Source organism: Protopterus annectens, chromosome 16.part0 (genome assembly GCF_019279795.1).
Source record: "Protopterus annectens isolate FY-2018-M chromosome 16.part0, PAN1.0, whole genome shotgun sequence".
Taxonomy (NCBI): Eukaryota; Metazoa; Chordata; order Ceratodontiformes; family Protopteridae; genus Protopterus; species Protopterus annectens.
The window spans coordinates 291,835,109-291,860,967 of NC_056750.1; the positions used below are offsets into that span (position 1 = coordinate 291,835,109).

A 25,859-nucleotide genomic window follows, 5' to 3' on the forward strand; every position below is an offset into this window, starting at 1 on the left:
GCGAAGAGCCAGTCGTCCAGGTATGGAAAGACCTGAAATCCCTGAAGCCTCAGGTGAGCTACTACAACTGCCATTACCTTGGTGAACACCCTGGGGGCTGTGGTGACACCAAAGGGTAGAGCACTGAACTGGAAGTGACTGGCTCCCAGCCGGAAGCGAAGGAACCTCCTGGAGCTTCTGTGAAGTTTGATATGGTAGTAGGCATCCTGGAGGTCTAACAAGCACATCCAGTCGCACTCTCAGAGATAAGGTAGAATGGACTGTAAGGAGACCATCCAGAACTTTTGTTTGGCGACGGACAGGTTTCAAGGTTGACAGGTCCAAGATGGGCCCGAGGTCCCCCATCTTTTTTGGTACCAAAAAGAACCTGGAGTAAATGCCAAATCCAGACTGGCCGAAGGAGACCGGTTCAATGGCTCATTTTTGAAGCTGCGGCCTCCCTGTGAGCGGGTGGAACATCTGGGACGTGTCTTGTAGGCCTTGGCGGGGCAACAAATGAGATAGTGTAGCCCCTGGATATTATTTGTAGCACCGAACGATCTGCAGTTATGGACTCCCATGCCACTGGGTGCAATGACAATTCCCCCCCCCCCCGACTGCCTCCAGAGTAGGACAGTCGGGCAACCTCTCAGGGCTGTTGGGTGGGCCTGTCAGGAAAAAGGTTCTCTAGACCTGAAATTCCTAGGACCCCCATTCTACCTCTGGGTCGGCGTCGATCCTGTCCCCCTCTGCCTCTGGGGGAATAGTTGCCCTCAGACTCCCGGGAAAACAGAGTTGCGGGACCACATCTTCTTTTGCCCTCTTTGATTCCTAGAAAAGGACCGCTGTGGGTTAGAGAAGCGGATCCCGATGGCAGACAAAGTCTTCCCGTCTTTTTCACTCTGGACAAGAGAGTGTCACATACTGTCTTCCCGAAGATAGGGGGCATTAATAAATGATGGCTTGAAAGGGTCTGCAAACTGACACAACCTGAGCCAGGCGTGACACCTCATGGCTACTCCTGTCCCAGCCACCCAAGCCGCTCCTTCCGTAGCGTGGGAAAGGAGACTTCAGAGTCTACATTTTTGTGGAGAACAGTTTGTCCTACTGCGATAAGGACTCTGGGGGTGACTCAGCGAATTCTGAAACAAGGTCTCGCTGAAGCCAGATAACATGTGCCAAATAGTTCAGCGCACGGATGGAAAAAGTCACTGACAAACACGCTTCCCAAACCTATCCATTGACCAGAACTCCGGAGAATGGACTGAGAACTCTCCTTTGCTAGTTCCTTCTTGGTGGCTGCTGCGACCACCACAGCATCAATGGGGGCTCCTTTAGACCATGGTTGTCTGTCGGTGGGAGGAGACAGAATCTTGTCAGGGCATTTGGGGATAGGCTCTATGGTGTCAGGCTCCTTCCATGCCCGTGTGGTGATAAGGTCCACCAAGGGATCCACTGGAGGGGACACCCAGGAAGAAGATGGGCCCATGCCAAAGGCCTCCAGTAACATGGACTCATCCGTAGAAGGTTTTGGGGCTGACCAACCTCCCCTCTGGAGGAGAATCTCAGTGATGTCTTTGAAGGAGACATCTTCGGGAGGTGACCTGGGGGAACCTTCTCCTTCCTCTAAATCTGTGTCCGTAGTGAGGAACTCAGGGGAGTCCAAGTGCCTCCTTTTGCGCTTGCACTTACGGTTGCCCTCTTCAGTGGGGACACTCCGAAGAGGACTCGTGAGCTGCAGGGGGTTCCTCAGAGGAAATAATCTAGGGGTCCCCTGGCAAGGGCTTGTCCTTGAGATAGGATGAAGGAAGTTGATGCCAAATGCAGCGGGGTCTGGGTGGAATCCGAGGAGATGGGCTGGGGTCTCAATCCTTGGGAAGAGAACCCTCTCCACCACTTTGAATGTCGATGGAGCGTACCTCCTTGGCACCCAGCAAGGAAGAAGCCCTCCCTGGGTCCGAAGTGGGGATCGGAGCAGAAGCAAGGGTAACCTGAGGTCCAAGGGAATGGTTCGGAGCCAAAGAAGAATCCATTCCCTCGGGTCCGACTCCCTGTCCACGGCTCAGAGAGTCACTCGGATCCGAACTAGTTGGATCCAAGGAAATCAAGGTAACAGCTGGAGTCGAGGTTTGAGGAACTGTCGACGCTGAGCTACCAGCTCCAAAGAGCCTCGTATCCAAAAACACCGAAGCAGTTGCCCGGATCGGGGAAGGAGAAAAGAGGCAGAAAAATGGCATGGAGATCCCCCCTCCGGAGGGAGAGGGGCCTGGCAAGACTCCCTCTGTATTTGGGCCTAAAGAAATCTCCGCATCATCCTGTCCATGTCTAAGTCTGATAAGCTCAGAGTCCATCGTGAAGAAGCAACAGACTTGGATCTGGCTGGTCTGTGCAGTAAGGATGAGGAAGGCCTCAGATCCGAAGATTCCAGAAGCTCTGGCGAGAAACTGGGTGATGGGAGTCATGGAGAAACTGGCCTCAAAGTCTTAGCTAAGGAAAGGCTCCCTGTCCGGGGATCTCTTGCGAGGCCTATCCCTCCTCCTTTCTTTATCCTCCCTGCACCTTTCTCTGTCCTTGTCTCTCTCTTTTTCTTTTTGCTCGTCTGCCCCAGCACCAGAAAAAGCAGGAGTTTGAGTCCCTGTCTGGGTGGGAGATTTGGTGGGAGTACCGGAGACCGAGGCCGAAGCAGAATCCAGCATAGAAGCAGGGAGAAGACCCTTGGCGACCAATATGGCCTTTCGATCCCTGAGGGCTCTTGGGTTAAAACCTGCACAGATAGCACACTGGGTGGATAAATGGGGCACAACCAAACAAATTACGCACAGAGTGTGACCATCCGCCAGTGAGAGCTTGTGGCCACACACTGTACATTTTTTGAAGACTGATATACGCTGATCAACCATAGTCCAAAACTGAACGCCACTCCCTACAGAAAGAATACAACACACACACGCTGAGGGAAAGTGGGCCTAACAGCAACTGACAAGACAAAAAACTTGTTTTTTTTTGAACAGACGAACAAAGTGTTATACTAATGCAGTAGGTAGGATACACTAACGATCACAGACACACTAAATAGGAAGAACAATCCCAACTTACTTATCCCTGAGCTCAGAGCAAAGAGACCATGATGCTCACTGTGGCGCGGCAAACAAGAACTGAGGGAAGGCAGGAGATGGTGGCGCATTATGGGTAGGGGGAGGAGCTCGGAGCCTGGAGCAGATGCTAGAAAATATTTTGCCAGCTCGGATCCAATATGGATCTGAATACCCACAGGTTGTGGATAAAATGAAGTTAACTACTTCAGATAAAATATTTGATACAATGAGTAGATGATCCTGGATATTTTTCTGCATATCATCTAAGCATATTTGTTCATGTAATGACTTCCAAATAGAAGAGTATAGTGGATTTAACCATAGGGTGATATTTTTAATTACTGCTAATTGGGCATATATTTCAATATCTGGAAGATTAATTCCACAATCTTCCCAGTTTGGTAAATGATTATTTAAGGCTATTCTAAGTTTAAGTGGATACCATAGAAATTTTAAGATTATTTTATTGTATTTTTGTATTATATATTTCAGTGGTGGTAATGAAAAGACTTGTATGAGATATATTATTTTGGGGAAGATGATTGACTTTGTTAAGTACAGCCTGCCCTCCATTGTAAATAGAAATTTGTTCCAGTTTTTACTTAGCATTTCTATATTATTTAGTGTTGTGGTGTAGTTGTAGAATATAGTGTTGTTTAAGTCTTGTGTTATATGGATTCCTAGGTATTTGAGTTTGCCCTCAGGGGCAATATATTTGGGGTATTTCTTATCTAATTTATTATTTATTCTGAGGTTTAAGCATAACATCCTTGGTTTGTCATCACTGAATGGTTGCCCTGACATTTTTTTAAAACTTAATCATAGAATTAAATAGAGCTTATATAGAGTGATTTATCATCTGCAAACAGTTGTAACTTTAAATTTAAATTTTTAGTTATTTCTATACCTTGCTTGTTGATCAATGATCTAATATTGTTCGCATATGGTTCAATCAATAATGCAAACAATAAAGTTGATAGGGGACAACCTTGTTTGGTTCCTTTTTTAATTGTAAAAGGGTCTGATCTATGGGATCCTAGTTTAACATTTGCTGAGGAGTTTTCATCTAATGTTATAATTAAGTTTTTAAAAGTTTTAGGGAATTTATATTCTTCTAGGACTAAGTTTAAGTATCTCCAGTCTACAGTATTAAAAGCACTGTTGATGTCTAAAGAAACTAGTGTTAAATCCTTGTTTTTATGTTTTGTTGTTGTTGCTGTTGTGTTATGATTCTTTTGATGTTATCGCAGGTATTTCTTCCTTTTATGAAGCCTGTCTGGTCTTCATGTATTAATAAGGGGAGAATATGTTTCATTCTATTGCAAATATTACCATAAACATTTTATAATCTATGTTAAGAAGTGATATAGGTCTGAACGAAGAGCAGTACTTTTCACCTTTCCCAGATTTAACTATTGGGGATATTAATATTTCCACGAGGGGGTAATGAATAGTTTGTCTTTAGAAATATTGTATACTTTTAGGAGTAATGATATTGATTGTCCTGGCAACAGACGGATCATCTCTGGCAATACATTATCTGTACCAGGTGACTTTTTCATTTTTAGTTTAGAGAGCTGTGCCTTTAATTCTGTTATTGTTACTGGTTTATTGATTATTTCTATTTGTTGTTGGGTTAATTTAGTAGTTGTGTTCTTACTAAGGAATGATTTAATATCATTTAATGAAGTAATTTCCTGGTTAGTTGTATTGAGATTATTGTAATGAATTCTAAATGTTTCTAATATGTTACTGAGGTCAGTTACGACCTTATTTGTTTGTGCATTACAAATTCCCTTAATTTGTCTAAACTTAATTATTTTTATAGTCCTGTTTGTTAGTTGTTTTTGATTGAGGGAGTTCATGATGTAGGAGTTTAGTTTAATCTTCTCAAGATTTTTCATGGTTTTATGATTTAAAATCTCAGCATATTTATTGTTGATTTGTGTTAATTCCAGGATAGGATTAGAGTTGCCATTTTCTATTTCTAGTTTAAGTTTGTCTAGTTTGTTTTGTAATTCAACCATTTCTTTGTTCCATGTTTTTTTTTGTTGATAAACTATGTTAGTGTTTTAGCATAAATGTATGACTTTAACGAATTCCATATATAAATTTTGATATTTCTACAATGTGGTTTATTTCCAGGAAAGAGAGTATTTCATTTGTATAAAATTAATTTTGGTTTGTTATGTATGAGGGAATTGAGAAATAAGGTTCATTAACTATTTCAAACAGTACTGTATGATGGTGATAGAGGACAGGCTATAACTTTAACTCCATTTGTTACTAAGTCATTTGAGACAAACTCTGTCTATAAGTGAATGGGATTTATGTCTATGTGAGTAGAAGGTCAAAAATAATGAATTGTGATCAGCAAACTGGTTAATATCCTTGATTACTACTGTATCAATAAAACTCAATAAGGCTCTGGAGGCAGAGGAATTCTTCCAATTACAATGCGAGTCTGAATTTTTGTCTTCCATGATACAACCGAAGTCTCCTGCTATTATTAGGCTGTCGTTTGTATGATGTATGGTATCCTCAAAATGGGTGTTAATTGTTTTACTACCTATCCCAGGTATCCTATGTTAACCAGAGTGTAATTTTTTTTTATCGATTTCAAGAGATACCAAGCAAAACATGCCTGAGGAATCTTGATATATTGATATTATCTCAGGGGTGATAATGGAGTTTCTGATTAGTATGGCTACACCTCTTTTTGTTTGAATTTTGAAGTTAATACTGTGTAATTATTGAAATTAAGTTTATTTATGTCATCATTAGTAAGATGCGTTTCTTGAAGAAAAACAAGTGAAGGTTTATGTATATTAAGATATCTGAATAATCTTCTCCGTTTATTATTACTGTCAAGGCCGTTGATGTTAATAAATAAACATTTCATATTGGATTTAGATGTGAGATTTTGTTATAAATTATGCAATTAATGTTTTTACTTGTATATGCATTTTGGAGAAAAAGTATTGGTGATGCGTGCAGTATATTTTCAATTGTGTAAGACACCTTAAAAACTAAATATAACAACTGTGAAACTAAGACTATGACTAGTACTACCTACCACCTATCTCTATGACGACTAATTCCTCTTGTTTGTGTAAGGATGCCACACAGGCAAACCCTCTAATCCTAGAATACAGAAGTCTTCACTGTTGACCAGTACTCCACTTTAATATAATAAAATAATAAAAAGTATAAAATAGAAAACCAAGTAAAATTAAGCGCTTTTCGTTTAGCACCTAGGCTAAAATTCTTCAGATTCAAAAACATAATTAAAAATGCACTCTATTAAATCCCTGCTTATTAAGCTCAATTAAACATGTGATCGAGAACAATTAACTTTTAAAAACCAACTACAGCCACAAAATAAAACAAATCTAATAAACTGTGAAATACTTAACTATGTGTACATAAAATACTGTGCCTTTGCATGTATGATAGTATATGCAAAATATGTACACTATTAAAAAACAGTTATATAAAAATGTATATATATATACTGCTTAAAATAAGTTATGTATATACAATAACAACAATGAATAGAAGTAGAATGCAATAATGGTTATCAATTTCGTGACCCAAATGACTAATTATTAGAGTCCAGGTCGCAAAGTGTCCTACATATAAGAATTTCACCTCTCCAGACTTTTCAATTTTAGGACACATGCTTAAGAACATACTTCATTCAAACCTGGAGGGTAGGAAGCATTTAATCTTAGCTGCCACATTAGTTCAAGTTTCTCTAAGAGAAGCGAGGTGGAACCACCTCGAATGTCCATGGCAACGTAGTCAATAGCCCTAAATTTAAATGTATGTAATGGACATTCGATACAGTGACGAGCTACAGCATTTTCCTCTTTGCTTTTGCTGATGTTGTATATGTGTTCGTACAAAGGTTCTCTCAGTTTCCGGTCCGTCTTACCAATGTAAAGGGCTGGGCAGGTTTGGCATTGGGCCACATATATCAGTGACCTGGAGTTACAATTAAATCTGTGTTTGGTGTTGAAGTTTAAGACCCCAATTTTAAAACACTGTCCAGTCTCCATAAATTTACATTGGTTACAGGATTTGCATTTATACATTCCTGTGTTTCTACTCATACTTGTCATCCCACCTTCAGTCAAATTCTTTAGATTTCTTCCTTTTCTACAGGTAATCAATGGTGAGGGTCCCAGTTTCTGTAATAACAGTATCTGTTTTCAGTAAAGCCCAATTTTTCAATAAGATTTTCCTCACTTCGTTTGCTTCTATTGTGCAAATTGTTGTGAAGCTGAGGATGAATTCAGATTTGCTATTATGACCGTCCCTACTTCCTACTGTATTCGGGGTTATTTCCACAGAAGTTGAAAGTATTACTGAACTGTTGTTATAAATGGGTCTGTCATCATGATACACAATAGGTGTAAACACTCCTAGGTCGTGTTTTAATTGGACTTCAGTAATTACCTCAGTCAAAAAAGCTTCAGGGTATCCCCTACGTGCAAACATATGTCATAACACTGCACATTCTTCTAAAAATAGTACAGTTGTGTACCTACCATAAATGTAGATGTTCAAGTGTATTCACTGTTGCAGTCATTACTCTTGGGTTATCCTACTGGCAGGCTACCCTCAGTCGGCCAGAATTCCAAAGTCTAGGTCCGGCGTTGGTTGCTGTCGCCTCTTCCCCGACGTCAGTGCACCAAGGGTATAAAAGATGCAGCAGACGCCATTTTCTTCAGTTTTTCTTGCCCCAGATGTCAGGTGCCCCCAAATTGGTAGGCTGAAAAATATGCCAATAAAAATGCATGCACAAAAATAACATTTCCTTCATCTACAAGCAAATACACCAAATAGGTTGTATAGGATAGAGAAGTGCAGATAAGTCTCAGCAAAGAAAAGGGGGATGGTGGGTGGGTAACCTGGACTGCAACAGTGAATACACTCGAACATCTACAATTATGGTAAGTACACAACTGTACTATGTTCATCGTGTTTCACTGTTGCAGTCATTACTCTTGGCTTGAATCCCAAAGCTGAGGATGGGTGGCTGGGCTAAATAGGATTAGGAGAGGCTATGAGGCCCTGCAGAACTGCATTGGCAAAGCCTGCTCTGGACTTAGAGTAAAGAGGTAAATGGTAGTGCTTAGTGAAGGTGTGCACTGAACTCCAAGTTGCAGCCTCTAAGATATCTTTAGTTGGTACTCCTCTGAGGAAGGCTGCTGAAGTGGCTGCTGCTCTGGTGGAATGAGGCCTAATGTCATTAGGCACTGATTTGCCATGTTGACAATAGCAGAAACGGATGCAATGGCCTATCCATTTAGAAATAGTCTGTTCTGAGATAGGTTTTCCTTGGGATCCTGCAGCATATGACACTAAAAGTTGCTTGGTCTTTCTGAAAGCTTCAGTTCTGTCCAAGTAGAAGCGTAACTGCCTGTGTATGTCCAAAGAATGCAGAATTTTCTCTCCCTTGTTCTGTGGATTTGGATAAAAGATAAGTAAGTGAATGGTTTGATTGAGGGCCACAATGGACACCACCTTAGGCATAAATGTAGGGTTTGTCCTCAGAGAAACCCTGTCTGGATGAAAAATGATGAAAAGTTCCACAGCCATGAGTGCTTGCAACTCCGGGACTCGCCTTGCAGAGGTTATTGCTAGGAGCAGAGCTGTTTTCCAGGATAAGAAATTTATATCTGTTGTTGATGCTGGCTCGAAAGGGAACAGTGTGAATTTTTCCAAAACATAACTGAGGTCCCAGGCCGGAACTGGTGCTCTCCTTGGAGGCCTAATATTTTTGGCCCCTCTGAGGTACTGCCTTATTAAAGGATGAGAAAAGACAGGTGGTTCTGTATTGTAATGGGCTGAAATGGCACAGGCATGAATCTTAATTGATGAGAAAGAAAGACCTTTGGTCAGCATCTCAGTTAGGTATTGTAAAATCTGTGAGATATTTGGTACACACGTGTCAATGCCTTGTTCCAGGTTCCAAGCACAGAATCTCTTCCATTATAAGATTTTCTTGTACTGGGCCTCCTGGCCTCCAAGATAACATCCATAACAGCTTTTGAAAGAGGAGTGTTCTGAATGGTTACATTATCCGCCATGCTGCCTGATTTAAGGTCCTGAGTTGGCTGTGCAGGATCCGATTGTTTTGTCGAGTCAGCAAGTGAGAAGTTTGAGGCAATATCTATGTTGGACCTTGAGACAAGCTCTTTAGGACTGGGTACCAGTGCTGGCGTGGCCAGTCTGGTGCAATCAGTATCATTTTTGGCTTCTCTTGTCTGACCTTTAGGAGTACCCTTGGAAGGAGAGGCAGTGGGAGAAAAGCATATACTGTTAGATTTTTCCAGCTGAAGGATAGGGCGTCCACTTTCCATGCTTGCTTGTGATAAATCCTTGTACAAAATCTCTGCAACTGGCAGTTGTGAGGGGAGGCAAATAGATCTATGTCTGGGCATCTCCATTTCCTTATCAGTAACTGTCCTGGATGAAGCAGGTCCTTGAAAGCTGTCAGGGCATTTTGAACAGCTAGCATCTCTTTTTGATTGATGTGAAGATGCATCTGGTTTGCAGGCCATGTCCCCTGAATACATTTTCCTGCCATATGGGCTCCCCAGGCGTAATCTGATGCATCCGTTGTCAGTGTCTGTCTGGCTGTGGGTAAACTGAATGGCAGACCCTTGTTGTGCTGACAGGCTTCTGTCCACCATCGAAACTCCTGCTGCAGGCAGGGAATGAGTGCAATTACCGTCTCCAGGCTCTGGCAATGCTGAGTCCAAACACTTTTTAGATACCATTGTAGTTTCCTCATATGCAGTCTGGCATATGGAATTAGTAGAATGCAGGATGCCATGAAACCCAAGGGCTGCAGGATATTCCTTGCAGATAAGTGGGTTTTTGTTGCCAATTTCTTGAAGTAAGTAGTCAGTTGCTTTTGTTTGTCTGGCATGAGTTAAGCCATCTGGGCAGTTGTATTTAAGCTTGCACCCAGGAATATTAGCTCTTGAGAGGGCAATAGTTCTGATTTCTTTTCATTTGCTGTGTACCCAAGGCCAATTAGTAATCTTTTTACAAATGCCAGATGCTTTAGAAGAATGTATTTGTTCTCTGCTTGAATTAGGCAGTCGTCCAAGTAGGGATATATTTGAATTCCTTTTTGTCTGCAAAATGCAATTACTGGTGCCAGGCATTTTGTGAAGACCCTGGGCGCAGTAGATAAGCCAAAGGGCAGTGCAGAGAATTGGTAATGCATTGAGCCAGCTATGAATCTGAGGTATCTTCTGCAAGATTGTCTGATTGGGACATGCAGGTATGCCTCTTTTAGGTCCAAAGTTACGAGCCAAGCCTTCTTGCCCAGCATGGGCAGTAGCTGCTGTAGAGTCAACATCTTGAATTTTGGAACTTCCAGAAACGTGTTTAGTATAGACAAGTCCAGTATTGGTCTCCTGGTTTTGTCCTTTCTGGGTACTGGGAAACGTCTGGAGTAAAATCCTTGGCCCTGCTCTTTCTGTGGCACTTGCTGAATGGCCCTCATGTCAATGAGGGCTGTAATTTGTTTTTGTGCCTCTGCCCATTGATTGTGTGGCAGGTCGGGCATACCTTTTGAACTTGGTAGAGTGTGAAAATGGAACCTGTAGCCCTGGGACACTATGTTCAGGACCCATTTGTCTTGGGTAACCATTTGCCAATTTGATGAAAAAAGTGCTAGTTTTCCCCTAAGGAGGCTGCCAAAAGAACAGTGCTTGGATCTGATAGAGGAAAGTCATTGGGACTGTTTCCTGTAAGGTTGTGATTTGTCTCCTCCGCTTTTGGAGGTAGGAGCACCCCATTGTTTAGGCCTGTATGAGCCTTGGGGCTGAGATCTGCCTCTGGGACGCCTGTAACTGCCTCTTTGTTGTCTGTCTGACACTGGAAAGGACCAATTTATAGAAGGCCAATTCCTGCTAAACCTGGGTGGCTGTACCTGTAAGAAATCCTTGACTGTCTGCATGGATTTTGCTTTATCCTCCATTTTTTTCAACACCTTCTGCTTTAGTACCAAACAAAGTATCATGCTGTAATGGTGCATCTAATAATTTTGCTTTAACATGATCAGGCAGATTCTGTTCCTTTAACCAAGCATGCCTTCTAATAACAGAACCTGTAACAGCGGCCTTGCAAGAGGCCTCCAGTGAATCATAACCACATTGCAAAGTATGCTTTTCCACTTGTTCAGCTGCATGCAATAATTCCTGCAATTCCTTGTTCTCTGAACATTCAGTATTTGTCAACAATTTCTGTTTAAGCAGTGACAATAAATATTGCTGATATTTAAGCATATGAAACTGACAATTTAAAGCCCTTACAGCCAGGGTAGCAGAAGTGTAGACTTTTTCCCCATCTGTCTAGAGCCCTAGAATCCCTATCAGAGGGGGCAGGGTTTTCTTGCTTTGGAAGCTTTAACCCCTTTGGGACCCTGAGAAATAGTTTCTGGGTCAGCAGCGGGGTTTTTATATAGGAATTTATGAGAATCTGGGACCCTGTAGTACCTGTCTGGCTTAGCAGGTACAGGGGGTAAAGAGTCAGGGGACAGACTGGACTCTGAAAATACATCTACAATGTCTAGAACAGGTGGAATAGCAAGGGGTCTGTGCTGAAGAAGTAGCAGAAAGTCTATGAGCCTTTTCTTAGATTCAGAATAATCTTGGCTTTCCCAGTGGAAATGCTCCCTCATGGTATACAGGGTTTCCCAAAAGAATAATCCACAGGAGGAGAGGCTGAAGGAATGGATTCTTCAGCATCAGAATCCTCATAGGGAAGCATGGAGTAATCCTGTTCAGAAGAGGAATTAGAGGAAATAGAAACCTGATCAGAAGAATCATACTTTGTCTCTTGCTTAGGCCTCTTATCAGGAGGGGGATGGAATCCCCTGATCAAAGTAATTAGGTCTTCGGCCATTTTGAGCATCTGTTTTTTAGGCATGGAAGTCTGAGAAGGAGAATGCTGTACTTGTTTCTTTGTCTTTAGTGCTGCTTTAGTCTTTGTATTTGAAGCTGAAGATGGCTTAATATACAGTTGTGTAGGTCTGAAGACACCCTCAGAAGACGATGCCTGCTCAGCGGCTCAGGACCCATCTGAGGGAATGATTTCCGAGTGTCCAATACCTTGAGTAGCCAGAGGCCCAGTCGGCTCCATGTGGGAGTCGGTAGCGAGCACCAGGGGCTGCAAAAGCGCCTCACTGAGAACCGACAACTGGCCTAGCAGAGACTTCATCGTCGGTTTTGGACCTCGGATGCCCATCCTTTTCTTTGTCCTTACGTTTTTTGTAAACTACGTTTGTCGGCTGGTCCGACAGCATTATATAATTAAATTTTCGGCCAAAGTAATGAAATGCAAAATCGAACCGACGTTTGATAGTGCGTTGGTTAAATCTAGCACAAAACCAACAGCTAGCAACGTTGTGATCAAAGCCTAGGCAAGGAATACAGTAAGAGTGAAAATCCTTATGAGGTATTTGCTTCCCACAAGAAATACAATTGTTAACTTTTTCTGACATCGGTCTGGAGCAAGAAAAAAGTTTCCCCAACGGGGTACTTAGCTTTAATGAAGACTTCGGTTCTGAAATTCGGATTTGAAAATCTCAGTAGTCGGCTGACCGGCACTTGCGAACTGCTTTTGCTTCGAGCACCACGCGGCAAGAAAGACTGAAGAAAATGGCGTCGGCTGCATCTTTTATACCCCTGGCGCACTGACGTCAGGGAAGAAGCGACAGCAACCGACGCCAGACCTAGACTTTGGAATTCTGCCCGACTGAGGGTAGCCTGCCAGCAGGATAACCCAAGAGTAATGACTGCAACAGTGAAACACGATGAACATCTACTTTCTTCACTTGTTATTCTGGCAGCTCGCACCAGTTGGCCCTTGAGGACTGATTTCTTTTGATGAAGGGGGTGTGAGCTGGAAAAGTGTAGGAAGGTGTTATAGTAAATCTCTTTCCTGTATATGGAAGATGTATATCTCTGATTGACTCTGTCCTTCCTTAGTTCCACATCGAAATAGTTCATTTTGTCCTCATTAAATGAACTTGTAGATGTTCGAGTGTATCCATTGTTGCAGTCATCACACTTGGGTTATCTGCCTGCAGGTATCCATCATCCGGCCTGAATACCAGAGTCTTGGGATTTCTGCATCGGATGCTGTCGCTTCTTCCATGACGTCAGGTCATCAGGGGTATAAAACATGCAGCAGACACTATTACATCAGTTTTTCTTGCCCCAGATGTCAGGAGCCCCCCAAATAGGAAGCAATTACATGGTGTGGAACACCTCCAGTAAAAAGTAAATACCATAGCCATAAGATATGGCCAAAAAGAGGAAAGGTAGAAAATATAGAGAAGTCAGGGGGCTGGAGGGAGGGTAGCCAAGACTGCAACAGTGAATACACTCGAACATCTACATTTATGGTAAGTATGTTCTTAGTGTTTCACTGTTGTAGTCATCACACTTGGATTGATTCCCAATGCTGAGGAAGGGTGGAGGCAGTCAAGAAGTATTAGGGCTGGCTAGCAGGCCTTGCAAGACTGCTTTGGCAAATTCAGCTCTGGATTTAGAAAAGGTAGGTAAGTGGTAATGCTTGGTGAAGGTCTGTACAGAACTCCAGGTTGCAGCTTCCAGGATGTCCCTGGTAGGGACTCCCCTGAGAAGTGCTGTAGAGGTTGCAATAGCCCTAGTGGAATGAGTTCTGATCCACTGTGGGACAGGTTTTCCATGGTGTTTGTAGCAGAAATGGATGCAGTGTGTTATCCATTTGGAAATGATTTGCTTTGAAATGGCCTTGCCCTCTCTGCCCCTGTAGCAAAGCTGACTAGCAGCTGGTCAGATTTTCTGAAAGGCTTAGTCCTGTCAAGGTAGAACCTGTGCTGTCTGTGCACGTCCAAGGAGTGCAGGATCCTTTACCCTTTATTCTGAGGATCAGGGAAAAATGTTGGTAAATGGACAAACTGGTTTAAAGCCACACTAGATACCACCTTGGGCATAAATGATGGGTTAAGTCCTGAGGGAAACCCTATCAGCATGGAAAATAATGAAGGGTTCCACAGCCATTAGAGCCTGTAACTCAGACACTCTTCTTGCTGAAGTGATGGCTAGACGTAAGGCTATTTTCCAAGAGAGGAATTTTAACTCTGCTGAAGCAGCAGGCTCAAAAGGGGGACGCATGGGCTTCTCTAGTACAAAGTTAAGGTCCCAGGCAGGAGTGGGAGCTCTTCTCGGGGGTCTTAAATTGCTGGCTCCTCTCAGAAACCGTTTGATCAGAGGGTGAGAGAAGAGGGGTAGCTCAGTGTTGTAATGAGCTGAGATGGCAGAGGCATGAATCATAACTGATGAGAAGGATAGGCCTTTGTGGAGCAGCTCTGCTAGGTAATCTAGGATTTGAGGTAAGAAGGGCACTGCTGTGTCCTTTCCTTGAGACTGGTTCCAAGAACAGTATCTTTTCCACTTTTCTGAATAGGATTTCCTAGTACTGGGCCTCCTGGCCTCAAGGATGATGTCCAGCACCTGTTTGCTGACGGCTGCTGGTGGTGTATTCAGGGAATAAGCCATGCTGCAAGGTTCAGGGTTTGCAGTTGAGGGTGCAAAATCTGTCCCTCCTGCTGGGACAGCAGGGAAGGGTTCTGATGTAGGAGCCAGGGTGGCACTGCTGTCAGACTGCGTATGAGTGGGTACCAATGCTGGCATGCCCAGTCTGGTGCAATAAGGATTGTCCTTGGCCTGTCCTGTTTGATCTTGAGTAGTACTTTTGAGAAGAGGGGCAGCGGAGGAAATGCATAGATTGAGAGGTTTCCCAATGTAAAGGATAGGGCATCCACTTTCCATGCTTGGCTGTGGGGATTTCTGGTGCAAAATTTGCTCAACTGATGTTTTTCGGGGGAAGCAAAGAGGTCCACCTCTGGTGTCCTCCACCTGTGGATTAGAAGTTTGAATGAGTTGGGTTCCAGTTTCCACTCGCGTGGGTCCAGAAGATTTCTGCTTAAGTCGTCCGCCAGTGAATTTTGTTTGCCTGGCATGAATTCAACTTGCAGGTGCACTTGGTTGCTCAAGGCTGTGTTCTACAGGGCCATGGCTAACCTGCAGAGTGGGTAGGAATGAGTTCCCCCCTGCTTGTTTATATACCACATAACTGTGGTATTGTCTGTCTTTATCAGGAGTTGCCCTGGAAGAATAAGGTAAGGATAAGGTATTTGAAGGCTGTCAGAGCATTCTGCAGAGCTAACATTTCTTTTTGATTGATATGCAGCTGAATTTGTCCTGGGCTCCATCTGCCCTGGATGCATTTGCCTGCCATGTGAGCCTCCCATGCATAGTCTGATGCGTCTGTTGTCAGGGTTTGGGCGGCGAGGGGTTGAGTGAAAGGGAGTCCCTTGTTGTGATTGCAGGCCTCTATCCACCAATGGAACTCTGTCCTTAGGCAAGGAATGATAGGAATCAGTTTTTCCAGGTCCTGAGAATGTTGACACCAGAGACTTTTTACGTACCACTGAAGTTTCCTCATATGCAGTCTTGCATATGGAATTAGTAGAATGCATGAGGCCATGAACCCTAGGGCTTGCAGTAATTTTCTTATAGATAGCTGGGTTTTGGTGGCCATAAGTTTGAAGTAATTTGTCAAATAAACCTGCTCTTCTGGAGTGATGAATGCCATCTGGGAAGTTGTGTTCCAGCTTGCTCCCAGGAATACAATCTTTTGGCTGGGTGCCAGATGTGATTTCTTTTTGTTGATGGAATACCCCCAGAGAAGTTAGGAGTCTCTTCACAAATGCCAGGTGCTGAAGTAAGTGGCGGCTTACCACTTCCTGTTTTTAAGGTGGGAGCACTCCATTGTTTAGATCCCTGCATACCCTGAGACTGTAGCCTTTGTGATCTGTTGCCCCTAGGTTTGGACTGAAAAGGTCTGGAAGGGTCAGGAAAGGCCCAGTTTTTAGAAGGCCAATGGTTACTCAATCTAGGTGGCTGTACCTGTAAGAAATATTTAACAGTTTGCATAGATTTAGCTTTATCCTCCATCTTTTTAAGAACTACTTCTGCTTTTGGCCCAAACAAACATTCCTGGTTTAATGGGGAATCTAGTAATTTTGCTTTGACATGGTCTGGCAAGATTTGTTACTTTAGTCAAGCATGCCTTCTCAGTACAGACCCAGTGACAACAGCCCTGCAAGATGCTTCCAAGGTATCAAAACCACACTGCAAAGTATGCTTACTAACTTGGTTTGCAGAATGCATTAACTCTTGTAAATCTTTATTTTATGTAGAAACAGGAATAAACAAAATTTTTTAATTAGTTCCATAATATGCTGCTGGTACTTCAACATGTGAAACTGACAATTTAAAGCCCTGATGGCAAGAGTTGCAGAGGTATATACCTTCTTACCCCCTCTGTCTAAAGCTCTGGGATCCCTTTCCGAAGGGGTACGGTTGGCTGTAGTAGCCTTTATACCTTTAGGTCCCTGGGAAATGGTCTCCGCAGCGGGATTTTTAAAGAGAAATTTGTGAGAGTCAGGTACTCTGCAGTACCTGTCAGGCTTTCTAGGAGCTGGAGGTAAAGTATCAGGGGGTAGACTGGACTCCATGAAGATATCAGCTACAATGTCCAGGACAGGGAGTATAGCTAGAGGCCTGCACTAAAGCAAGTCTAAAAATTCTATGAGTCTCTTTTTGGACTGTGGATAGTCCTGGCATTCCCAGTGGAAATGCTCCCTTAAGGTATGAAAGGTTTCACCAAAAGAAAAGCCCTCTGGAGAGGAGGCAGAGGGAATGGAATCCTATGCATCTGAATCCTCATAGGTAGATAAGGGTATGTCCTGGTAATCAGAGGGATCAGAGTTATCGGACTCATGGTCTGTAGAATCAGAAGGAAAATTCTCTCTCTATCTTTTAGAGGGGGGAGGCTGGCTTCTCCTAATTAAATTTATAAGGTCTTCAGCCATTCTAAGCATTTGTTTCTGTGGCATGGGAGCGTGAGAATGCACGTTGGTCATCAGTTTTCTAGGCGTAGTGCGAACTCGGTAGTTTTAGTCAGAAACTAAATAGTCGGTTTAATACGAACATTGGAAGGTCTGAAAAACACCCTCAGAAGCCGGTGCCTGCACAGCAGCTCCGGACCCATCCAAGTTAGAGACATCCGCAGGTTCCATAGTCGAAGAAACATCTCGCGGCATACCGGACTCCGAATGGGTCTCAGTAGAGGCCTGTGAATCTGTAGAAGCAGGTATCAGGGGCTGCAAAGGCACCTCAATGAGTACCGGCGGACTGGCAACTAGCTTAACGGAAGCGTCGTTGGCAGTTTTGGACATATGCGGTCTGTCTTTATCCTTACGTTTTTTTGGATGATCTTTAGTCGGATGGCTTATCGAAACCATTTCGGAATATGGAGAACAAGAGTGAAAGAATTTAGCGACATAGACAGCCCGACGACGAATAGTTCAGGCGATAAGGCACAAAACCGACAGCGAGGAACATCGTGGTTTGGGCCTAAACAGGTGACACAGTAAGAATGAAAATCTCTGTAAGGTATTTGCTTTCCACAGGCAAGACAATTAACTTTTTCTGACATCAGTTAGAGCAAGAAAAAAGGATTCCCAATGGGGTACTAGGTTTTAGAAGACTTCAGGTTTGAAATTCAACAAACAAAAATTTCAGGAAGCGGACGACCGGCTCCTGCCAACTGCTTCTGCTTCGGGCTCCCGCACAGCAAGCCAAGCTGATGTAATGGGGTCGGTTGCATGTTTTATACCCTTGACGACATGACGTCATGGAAGAGGCGACAGCATCCGATGCAGAAATCCCAAGACTCTGGTATTCGGGCCGACTGATGGCTACCTGCAGGCAGATAACTCAAGTGTGATGGCTGCAACAGTGAAACACGAAGAACATCTGGCTCCACATGGTGAGCCCAAGGCAACACCAGTCTGCTGTAGACGGCACTCGTTGTTAAACAGAAAAACATTATTTTCTAAAATTATTTCTAGTAACACTTCTACTAGTCTGGTCTCCTCCCCAGAAGCTTCCTTCTTGGTCATAAAATCAATGACCCACTCAATCCCTGTTCTGTGTGGTACAGATGTGTACAAATCACACACACATCTACTGTCAAAAAGTTGTAATCATCCTTATATTCAAGTTTATTAACCTCAGCTAGAAAAGTACAGTTTTGTACCTACCATAAATGTAGATGTCCGATAGGTATGCATCTGCAGTCATAACATATGGGTTGTCCTGCCTCAGGCAGCCCTTCGGTCAGCCGGATTCCAAAGTCTGGGTCTGGCCTCGGCTGATGTCGCACTTTCCCCGATGTCAGAGCGTCTGGGGTATAAAAGCATCAGCCGACGCCATTTTCCTCTGTCTTTCTTGCCCCAGATGCCAGGTGCCCTCTAGGAAGGCTAAATTTGGATAAATGCTGAAAAGTTCCAAACATTTGCAAAATTATATACATGTATAAACAAACAAATACACCATAATAGATTCCCCCAGCTAGCTAACAGAGGGGTAGGTACCCTAGGAATACCACAGAGGGGTAGGAGGGAGGGCAATCCTGACTGCAGATGCATACCTATCGGACATCTACATTTATGGTAGGTACAAAACTGTACTATGTCCTTCAAGGATGCATCTGCAGTCATAACATATGGGTAGAATACCATAGCCAAACTGGGGGAGGAGGTACTAAGAAAAGGATGGTGTAGTTAAGATCCCCTGCAGGACTGCAGTAGCAAAACCTGCTCTGGATCTGGAGTACAAAGGTAGATTGTAATGCTTGGCAAATGTATGCACGGAGCTCCAAGTAGCAGCTTCTAAAATGTCCTTAGTAGCCACTCCTCGTAGGAAGGCTGTAGTGGTGGCCGTGGCCCTTGTGGAATGAGGCCTGATGTTTTCAGGAACTGTCTTTCCATGAAAGGAGTAGCAAAATCGAATGCAATTTCCTATCCATTTTGAAATTGTCTGTTTGGAAATTGCTCTTCCTTGCACCCCAGTAGCATATGCTACAAAAAGTTGGTCAGTTTTTCTGCTAGTTTTTGTTCTGTCCAAGTAGTAGCGTAGTTGTCTGTGTATATCCAGGGTGTGTAAAAGTTTTTCCCCTCTATTCTGTGGATTAGGGAAGAACGTAGGCAGGTGAATAGCTTGGTTCAAGGATACCCTAGATACCACCTTTGGCATAAAAGTAGGATTGGTTCTTAGTGAAACTCTGTCCTGGTGGAAAATAAGAAATGGCTGCACTGCCATTAATGCTTGTAACTCAGATACTCTTCTTGCTGAAGTGATTGCCAGGAGGAATGCAGTCTTCCAAGACAGAAACTGTAGATCTGTTGATGCTGCTGGTTCAAAAGGAGGAAGTGTCAGTTTCTCCAGCACAAAGTTGAGATCCCAAGCAGGTAGAGGGGGTCTTCTTGGAGGTTTAATATTTTTGATCATTGTCTGAGGAGAGGGTGCGAGAAGATAGGTGGATCCACATTGTATTCTGCTGAAATTGCTGAAGCATGAATCTTAATGGAAGAATAGGACAGGCCATTGTGGAACAATTCTGCTAAGTATTCTAGGATATGTGTTATGTTTGCCACTGTGACATCTGAGCCTTTTGATGTGCTCCAAATGAGAAATCTCTTCCATTTAGCTGAGTATGTCTTCCTTGTGGAAGGCCTGTGAGCCTCCAAGATAATGTCCTTCACCCTCTGAGATAAAACAGGTGGATTTGGATTTAAGGAATTTTCCAGGCAGTTAGCTGCAATGTTTTCAAGTTGGGATGCAGGGTCTTGAAATTGTTCTGCGTCAGAAGAAGAGGCCATAGGGGGAGAGGCCATGATTTTGCCTGAGACATGCTTCTCAATAATGGATACCAATGTTGCCTTGGCCAGTCTGGAGCTATTAGTATCACTCTTGGCTGTTCCTCCCTGATCTTCAGTAGAACCTTGTACATCAATGGGAGAGGTGGGAAGGCATATACTGTTAGGGCTTTCCAGCTGAAAGAGAGAGAGTCCACCCTCCAAGCCTGTGGGTGGTATGTCCTTGAGCAGAATGTCTTCAGTTGATGGTTGAGTGGGGAGGCGAACAGATCTATCTCCGGCATTCCCCATGTCTTTGCTATGAGTTGGAAGACGTCCGGGTGCAGCATCCATTCGTGTGCATCCATGGTAGTTCTGCTTAAGCTGTCCGCCAGTGTATTTTCTTTCCCTGGCACGAACTGGGACTGTAGTTGGATATTGAGATTCAGGCATAGTTCCCACAGATTCATAGCCATCCGGCATAGTGGGTAAGAGTGCGTGCCTCCCTGCTTGTTTATGTACCACATGACCGTGGTGTTGTCTGTCCTTATTAACAGGTGTCCTGGTTGGAGGAAGGGTTTGAATGCCTCGATTGCATGCTTCACTGCCAGCATTTCCTTTTGGTTTATGTGCATGCTTAGCTGTCCTTGAGGCCATAGGCCTTGGATACATTTGCCCTCCATGTGTGCTCCCCATCCTCGGTCTGAGGCGTCCGTGGTGATGGTCTGCCTTGGTTTTGGTTTGTTGAAAGGCAACCCTCTGTTGGACTGGCAGGCCTGAGCCCACCACAGGAATTCCTCTTGAAGGCATGGAATGATTGGTATCATGGTTTCTAAACTGTGACTGTGTTGAGACCATACACTCCTTAGGTACCATTGTAATTTCCTCATATGCAGCCTGGCATGCGGTATAAGAATTATGCAGGATGCCATGTAACCCAGGGTCTGCAGGATTTTCCTTGCAGTAAGCCGAGTTTGTCTTGCCAGCATCATGAAGTAATCTGGAAGTTGTTTTTGTTTTCCTTCTGTGAGAAAGGCCATTTGGGTGGTTGTGTCCAGATCTGCACCCAAAAAGATTATCCTTTGGGATGGTACTAGTCTTGACTTTTGGATGTTGACTGTGTATCCCAAGGTCTGTAGCAGGTGTATGGCATAGGCCAAGTCGTTTATCAAATTTCCCTTGTTGTCCGCTTGTATTAGGCAGTCGTCCAGGTATGGGTAAATTTGAATTCCCTGTAGTCTGCAATGTGCAATTACTGATGCCAGGCATTTCATGAATACTATGGGCGCAGTAGATAAGCCAAAGGGCAATGCTGAGAATTGATAATGCTCTGATCCTGCAAGAAATCTGAGATGTCTTCTGCAACTTGGTCGAATAGGGATGTGCAGGTATGCCTCCTTGAGATCTAGAGTCACCAGCCAAGACTCCTTGCCCAACATGGGAAGAAGTTGCTGTAGGGTCAGCATTTTGAATTTTGGCACAATGAGATAAGTGTTCAGTGCGGACAGGTCGAGAATAGGCCTCTATTGATTTTCTTTTCTTGGTACAAGGAATAGTCTGGAGTAAAATCCTTGGCCTTGTTCTGAACATGGTACCTTCTCTATGGCTTTCATCTGAAGTAAATTGTTGATCTGTGTTAAAGCCTCTGCCCTCTGATTTGGTGGAAGGTTTGGCATTCCGCTTCTTTTTGGCAAGGTGTGGAAGTGGAACCTGTATCCTTTGTCTATTATCTGCAGTGTCCATGTATCCTTTGTAATATAATGCCAGTTTTTTGAGAATAAAGCCAGCTTTCCGCCCAAGGGTGATTCCAGTTATTCCCTGGTAGGCGGAATCAGAGTTAAGTCATTGAGCCTGTCCTGGTGTAGTGGTTGTTGTTGTTGTTGCTGTTGCACTACTTCTCTGGTTGGCAGGCTGCCACTGACGGCCTCTGTAGGAGCCCTTAGATTGACCTCTGCCTCTAGGGCGCCTGTTCCTGCCTCTCTGGGCTCTGTCCGAGTCTGGAAAGGACCAATTCTTAGTAGGCCAGTTTCTGCTGAATCTCGGTGGTTGTACTTGCAGGAAATCTTTAACTGTTTGCACAGATTTTGCCTTTTCTTCAACCTTTTTTAAGATCTCCTGAGCAGAGGAGCCAAATAAATTTTGTTTCTCCATTGGAGCATCCAGGAGTTTAGCTTTGACATGGTCTGGCAAAGATTTTCCTTCAGCCAGGCATGCCTACGAATAACTGCTCCAGTCATAGCTGATCTAAATGAAGCCTCCAGTGCATCATAGCCACATTTTAAGAAGTGATTACTAACCTGTTGTGAATTGTGTACCAAATCCTAAAGGGATTTACGGTCTAGGGGTTCAGGAGAAGAAAGTTTCTTATTCAGTTCATCTAACAAATACTCTTGGTACTGTATCATTTGAAATTGACAGTTTAATGCCCTGACAGAAAGAGTTGCAGAAGTATACACCTTCTTTCCCCATCTCTATAAAGCTCTAGACTCTCTTTCAGAGGGTAGAGGATTTTTGGCAGTAGCGGCCGCAACCCCTTTAGGGCCCTGAGAAATAGTTTCTGGGTCTGCAGAATGTGCTTTATACAGATGGAAATGAGAATCCGGGACCCTGTAGTATCTGTCAGGTTTGGCAGGGGCCGGTGGAAGAGTATCAGGGGCTGTACTGACATCACTGTACACATCATCAATTACATTCAGAACAAGAGGTATAGCTAAGGGCCTATTGTTGAGGCAAATGCAAAAAGGTCCTTAATCTTTTTCTAGAATCAGAAAAATCCTGACCTTGCCATTGAAAATGCTCTCTCATGGAGTGTAGAGTCTCACCAAAGGAAAACTCTTCAGGAGGGGAGGCCGAAGGGATAGATTCCTCAGCATCTGAATCCTCAAAGCGAGTAAGCCCCTTCCTGGTGGCCTGACAACTCAGACCCATCCGTGGAATCATCTGAAGAGTGTGGGTCAGAAGGGTCAGTCCTGGGCCTTTTGTCTGGAGGAGGGTGAGAGGCCCTGTCTGGGTGAGGTTGTGAACCCCTAATTAAGGAAATAAGGTACTCAGCAAGGCTGAGGATCTGGGAACTAGAGGAAGGCCTCTGGGAGGTAGTTTTGGTAGGCAAAGCTTTAGAAAGTTTGGCAGCTTTAGCCCTTGAAAAAGCCTTAATGGACATGGAAGCAGGGGGCCTAGCTGCCCCACGTGCAGGAGTAGAAATGTCCAAAGGTATGGTGTCGGACATTTCCTGAACACTGGTTTCGGTAGGAAGTTCTGTAGCCGACTCAGCAGGGGCCTCCTGGGCCTCGGTGGTCGGATGTATGGTTTCGGAAGAAGGAATCTCCGAGGACTCGGTTTTGGCCGAAACCGAGACACTCGCGGTAGGCCTAGCCGTGGTTTCAGCCGAAGCCGCGGGCCGCGAGTGTCGGTCCTTTTCCTTGCGTTTTTTGACCATATGCGAAGTCGGAGTCTCCGACGGCATTATATAAGCAAAAGCAGCTCCAAAAAATTCCTCTGCAAACTCCGACCGACGTCTAAGAGTTCGTCGGTTGAAGGAAGCACAGGCTAAACAGGTCGATACGTCGTGGTCTGGGCCTAAACAAGGAAGGCAGTAGGAATGGAAATCCTTATGAGGTATTTGTTTCCCACAAGTTAAACAATTATTTACTTTGTCTGACATCCGCTGAGGCAAGAAAGAGTCCCCAACGGGGTACTTAGCTTTTTTCGAAGTCTTCGGTAGCTGAATTCACTGGATCTGACCGACCGGCACTTGCGAACAGCTTCTGCTTCGGGCACCGCGCGGCAAGAAAGACTGGGGAAAATGGCGTCAGCTGATGCTTTTATACCACAGACGCTCTGACGTCGGGAAAAGTGCGACATCAGCCGAGGCCAGACCCAGACTTTGGAATCCGGCCGACCGAAGGGCTGCCTGAGGCAGGACAACCCATATGTTATGACTGCAGATGCATCCTTGAAGGGCATCAACCAAAAGTCTTTACAAATCTAGTACTCTTGTTAGATGTATTTTTTAAGGATCGAGTCCACCATTTTAGCACAGGGATAAGTAATCGATTGTCTTGCATCGACTAAAGCAAGCATGGGTGGGTCTTCCATTGATTTGTGGATCTTAGGAATGCCAAAGAGGATAGGTATTATGGGGCTGGGTAATGTTAAATAGTTGAAAGTGTTTACATCTATTTGTGAGTCAATAAATAAGTCGTTGATGAACGACTTATTATTATTGTAGGCTACATTTAGTTCATTACGACTAATCTTGGAATAGGCTTCAGTGTTAAATATCCTTTCAATTCTTTTCACATAATCAGCTTCAGACATTACTACCAACCCTCCCCCTTTATCAGGTTTCATGAAACGAATAGGCAGGATCCTAACATACTGAAGTTCTTCCCATGCTTTTTCTGTTACAATATTCTTGTTAGTAAAGTTGTGATACACACCCCCTAATTTTGACATAAAGTCCAATTCACAAATACTATCAAAGAGTGCCATCGTGGGGTGTAATGGTGGATTAAATGTGCTGGAAATATATAAATTATTACTGATATTCTGAACACGGTTACCCAACATAACAGCTAAGTTCAACTTCCTGATGTAAAGCTTCAAGTCGAGTAACACTGTGCTAAGGTCACTGTGCTTAACAGGAGTAAATGTTAAGCCTTTTGCAAATAATTCAATGAGTTCCTTTTCAAAAACGTAGTCAGTAAAGTTATACAGTTTAAAATCACGTTCCGAGTTGTACAAAATAGTATAGTTACCGGTTTGAAGGCTCTCCTTTATTTCCGCTTTGAATTGCCCCCTCTGGTGTTATAAGTCCGGGTTGCAAACTGCTGGTTCTGTTTCCTCCGCTGGTGGTTCTGACCTTGTGTCGAAAAAAAATGCTGTTGTTAGTTTTCAATAGTAGGATGGTTTCCAACTAAGTTCGAGGAATAGTTTCCAGTTAAATTCCCAGAGTGTATGTTCTCTTCCTCTGCACTGTTGTAATCATGACTATTCATACATCACCTTGACTGTTGTTATGTTGAAGAACTTCCTGATTTGCGTCAGGTCTAAAATTCTTGTTGGTTGCCCTGCCTGTACCATTCCATGTCTGTGAGGGGGGAGGGTTGGGATACGCCACCTGATTATTGTAGTATTAAGATCCCTTTGTAATTTTTTAAGTTTAATGTCCTTAAACTTACAAATTTGTTGATTTATGCTGTTAAAAATCCTGTTGTAGTCGTAATGATACCTTTCAAAAAAAAAAAAAGTTATGTACTCACTATAACGTTCCATGTGAATTGTTCCATCTCACTTTCACTCATCACTGATGGGTTTGGAGCAGATCCTCGGCTCCGACACGGCCGACTAGCAAGGTCAAAGTTCTCCAGTAGCTCGAGACCCCACCCCTTATCCCATAATGCATTGCTGGAATTACCTCAGATCTTGTTTGCTGCATACCATATAAGAGTATAATAATTATTCTGCCTAGGAATGAATACACATTGAAAAACCAGGACAAAGACAGCCTCCAGGTCAACTGCCAGCCAGGAGGGGGAAGGAGGGAGGGATGTGAGAATGAAGGCGAGATGGAACAATTCACATGGAACATTATGGTGAGTACATAACTTATTTATGTGAAGTTGTTTAATCTCGCCGTTCATTCATCACTGATGGGTAGCGTCCCTAGCACCCTGATCTTGGGTGGCTCATGGAAGTACATTTTTCAGAACCGTAGAACCAAATGAAGCCCTGTCCCTGGAGGCCTTATCCACTTTGTAATGAGTTATAAAAGTGTGAGGTTTAGACCATGTGGCTGCTACACAGATGTTATCCAAAGGCAATTTGGCTTGAAAAGCTGACGTGGTAGAAACTGCTCTGGTTGAATAAGCCTTTACCTTACTAGACAAGGGCATATTATGACAAGCATATGTATAGTTGACACAATCCAACAGCCACTTAGACAAGGTTGTTTTAGCAACTGGTTTACCTTTCCCGGTCTCAGAAAAAGACACAAAGAGCTG

At 43.7% G+C, this 25,859-nt stretch overlaps 1 protein-coding gene across 3 annotated transcripts in view; it reads right to left on the bottom strand.

The window, feature by feature from the left end:
- Positions 1-25,859, bottom strand: part of AGGF1 (angiogenic factor with G-patch and FHA domains 1) — a 1,405,627-nt gene that overhangs the window by 1,106,386 nt on the left and 273,382 nt on the right. For 2 of the 3 annotated variants that reach the window (XM_044058021.1, XM_044058022.1), the window contains one exon: positions 24,615-24,718. The exons of the other annotated variant lie outside the window; for it this stretch is intronic. In XM_044058021.1, the coding sequence (XP_043913956.1) occupies positions 24,615-24,718 (104 nt within the window). The remainder of the gene's footprint in view (positions 1-24,614; positions 24,719-25,859) is intronic. 3 annotated transcript variants of the gene reach the window in all.